This window comes from Lycium ferocissimum, unplaced genomic scaffold, assembly GCF_029784015.1.
Source record: "Lycium ferocissimum isolate CSIRO_LF1 unplaced genomic scaffold, AGI_CSIRO_Lferr_CH_V1 ctg13310, whole genome shotgun sequence".
Lineage (NCBI taxonomy): Eukaryota > Viridiplantae > Streptophyta > Magnoliopsida > Solanales > Solanaceae > Lycium > Lycium ferocissimum.
Window position 1 is genome coordinate 31,747 of NW_026714808.1, and position 3,983 is coordinate 35,729.

The following is a 3,983-nucleotide window of genomic DNA, read 5'->3' on the forward strand; positions in this document are numbered from 1 at the left end:
CCCCACGGACGGGTGCCGACCCCATCCGAGCCCGGCTACGAGAGTTAGGAGAATGTTATGTCTTATGAAGTTATCTATTATGTTTCGGGGCGATCCGAGCTCATCTGCAAAAGTTACGAGCGTTTGAAGTTCGGAACCTTTTTTGTGGCAAAATTCTTTATAAGACTTTTGAAATTCAACCTTTTGAAAACATAAGAACCTTAGTTCGGTTACATTAAAGAGTAAGTCTGTAAGAATGAATAAGGCACATATCTAAGCTCGGATCCTAAGAGCGGAATTACCCCGAGGCTCGGGTCATAGCCTAGTAGCACTAAGACATGCCAAAGAAGAGAATGTGACGCCTTACATACCTCGTCCGCTCGCAAGCTAAGTCAAGCCTCAACTCTCGGATGCTCCAAGATCTACATAACGCCAATATACCAAACATTAGCCATAAGCATTTAGGCATTCAATTCCAAACGAACATTAAATTCTACAGAAATTTCGCATTTCCCTATATAAATACACCAACCCCGAGATTTCAACTCGCTAATTTCAACAACAACCAAACCAACAACCAACCTACAATATCAATAATCAATTCACAATACATTCCAACATTAATAGTTCTTTCTACATAACTTCAACAACATTCATAATATTCCAACAACATTCAACAACACTCATAATATAGTCACTTCAACTACTTACGTTCAATCTAATATCCGCGTTTATACATTCGATTACTAATCCAAAACCATTCAAACAATATTCAAGAACGTTTTAAACAATTCATACAATTTTCCAACCAACCCAAATAAGGCTCCAACTCACCCGAATTTGTCTCCAAACCCGAAAACAACATGATCTACATTCTTTCCTTCCAAATTCATGAATTACAATAATAATCCACACATTAACAATGCAATTCTCATAAATACAAAAATCACATAAAATTCGTATAAACTTCCAAATCATCCCATAACTAACATAACATTATTTTGAGTCATTAAACTTGCATTTTTCCTCATAAAATCCATAACGACGACAACGATAATACTAACGACAATTCGTTCATTCTCAATCCACACAAAGGGGGGGCCATTCGGCCAACACCCAACACACACCTAAAGATGATTTTCATTCTTTTCTTCACACTACAACATTCAAAACATGCTAATTAACATTAATACATTACTTATATTCCAACACACACACACGGCCAAAACCCTATATACACGGCCCAACTCCAACTTGGTTTTTATCATGAATTCCTTCCATTTTAGCATACTAAAACACATATAGACCATTCATAACACATAAAACAAGATTAGAACTCACCTTTCTTCTTCAACTTCTCAACTTGCCTAAAGTGGTGGATGAAGAAAACGAGTAATCTATCGCTTGAAACAACAACTCCACGTTACTAAGCACCCTTGAATTAGCAAGTTTGCTTGAAGAAATTATTTTTTTGATGGCTAAATTTTTGGCTTGATTTTTCAAGCTATGGCCGAACCCCTCTTGTTCTTGCTCTTCTCCAAAGTTTCTTGAGTTTTCTTGAAAATTCTAAGTGTGGTAATGACTCATAAGATGACTAAGTCATCTTTTATTATACCAAGTATTCACCATCCATGTGGCCATGGCCCACCCAAGGTGGCCGGCCACATGGTGCTTTTTTTTTTTTTTTTTTTTTTGAATTTTCAAACTTTCCAAAAATAACACACTTACTAAAAATGGAATATGACTCCAATGTTTCCTTAAAATTTTCATGACATTAAATTCATACACCACTCAAGCCTTTAAAACAAACAAAAGTCTTCCGGGATAGTCTTGTCCCTAACTTATCGTAATTCACTCATGTTGTCCCGTCGTTCAAAATACGGGATATAACAGTTATTGAGTTCTGTTTAACTGTTAGGCGTTTGTCACATTTTAATTAAGTTTTATGATATTAAAGACTTCTGCCGATTTAATTCATATATCATGATTTGATTGTATTTATTTTATAAACTGTTGGAGGTGAATATTGAACCTGGCGGGTTTAAGTGTTGTTATTGCTTCTTTTAGGTTCTTTCGATGTTGTTCATGACGTCGGATGCGGGTCACGTCTAGGGTGGGTTTTAGGGCGTGACAATTCCTCCGAAATAGTATCATCTGTGGCAGGGAATAAATGGGGATACTTGGACTTCATTTCTGCTTCTGCTTCACACGTCATCTCTTCCCTATCTTTACTTCTCCATAAAACCTTTACTGAAGCCACATCTTTATTCCTGAGTTTGTGGACTTGTCGGTCGAGAATAGCAATTGGTTCTTCCTCGTATGTCAGATTTTCTGTAACTTGTATATAGTCAACAGGTACAATTCTGGAGGGATCTCCAATACATTTCCTCAGCATGGACACATAAAAAAATGGATGAACCGCTTGCAGTTCTAATGGCAGCTCCAATTCATAAGCCACCTGGCCTACCTTTTGGACAATCTTATAAGGTCTGATATATCGGGGACTGAGCTTCCCTTTCTTACCGAATCACATCACGCCCTTCATAGGTGATATTTTCAAAAACACCCAATCACCTACCTGAAACTCCAATTCTCACCGTCGTACATCGGCATAAGATTTCTGGCGACTCTGAGCTGTACGTAACCGTTCCTAAATAAGCTTTACCTTTTCAATGGCCTGATGAACAAGGTCTGGCCCGAATACATTTGCTTCTCCGACTTCAAACCATCCGGCGGGAGACCTACACTTCCTGCCATATAAAGCTTCATACAGAGCCATTTTGATACTGGCATGATAGCTATTGTTATAAGCAAACTCTATCAGAGGAAAATGATCATCCCAACTCCCTTGGAAATCCAATACACAGGCTCGTAACATATCTTCCAAAGTCGGAATAGTCCGCTCAGCTTGCCCGTCTGACTGCTGATGGAAAGACGTACTATGATTTACTTGAGTCCCAAGGCTTTCCTAAAAAGATTTCTAGAACTTTAACGTAAACTGAGAGCCTCTGTAAAAAATAATTGACACCGGAATACCATGAAGACGCACAATCTCCTTAAGATACAGCTTAGCATAGTCTTCAGCAACATAGGTAGTTCTTGCTGGCAAGAAAGGCTGATTTAGTTAACCTATCAACGATCACCCAAATAGAATCGAATTTGCGACGAGAATGGGGCAATCCCGTGATAAAATCCATATTAATCACTTTCCACTTCCACACTGGGATCTCCATTTTTTGTAATAACCCATTGGATTTCTAATGTTCGATCTTTACCTATTGGCAAGTGGGGAATTGAGCTACGAAGTTAGCAATATCTTTCTTCATACCATCCCACCAATAAAAGACCTTGAGATCGTGATACATCTTGGTGGATCCGGGATGAATTGAATATCGGGAGTAATGAAATTCTGACATGATCCTGTCTCGAAGCCCGGTTACATTTGGAACATACAAACGGCCTCGATGTTTGAGAATCCCATTTGAATCCAGTTAAAAGGCTGAGATTCGATTTTGTTGCACTCCTTCCTTAATGCTAGCTAAAACTGGATCCTCACTCTGTTAAGTCTTTACGTCCGAGGCAAGAGTCGATTAGGATATATTCTCTAAGATAATACCAGTATACAGATTGAAATGATGAATCTTAAGATGTGATAGATATAGACTCTAAAATGAAAAGTGAGAGTTATGCGGAAAGGAGTCTAATAGTTAGCGAATAAATGAACAAGAATTGAGCAAGTATCCGAGATCAGCATCGTAAATCATTCGTGAAGGCCTTGAACAACGTGACATTGAGAGCAAATAACTCAATGGATATTGTAAAAGATAGCGATGTTATACTAGAATAGAGGCAAAAACACTAACGGTAGAGTCGTTGTTAATGATATTGCTATTTATAAGTGACAATTAAGAAGGGACCTAAAGTTTTCTATAGTAGGACATAAGATGTGATAATCAAGGGAAAAATAAAAGAAATAAAAGAGTATGACGAGGTAATTTACTACA

General features: G+C 37.9%; 1 protein-coding gene across 1 annotated transcript; it reads right to left on the minus strand.

Annotated features, from left to right (window-relative positions):
- Positions 1-2,159: 2,159 nt before the first annotated feature.
- Positions 2,160-2,758, minus strand: LOC132042101 (uncharacterized; the record flags this gene model as incomplete). Its single annotated transcript, XM_059432724.1, has 2 exons — positions 2,645-2,758; positions 2,160-2,437 (listed from the first exon to the last, which is right to left on the minus strand). Coding segments are annotated over exons 1-2 (392 nt in total), but the record flags the coding sequence as incomplete, so codon positions are not given.
- Positions 2,759-3,983: the final 1,225 nt, after the last annotated feature.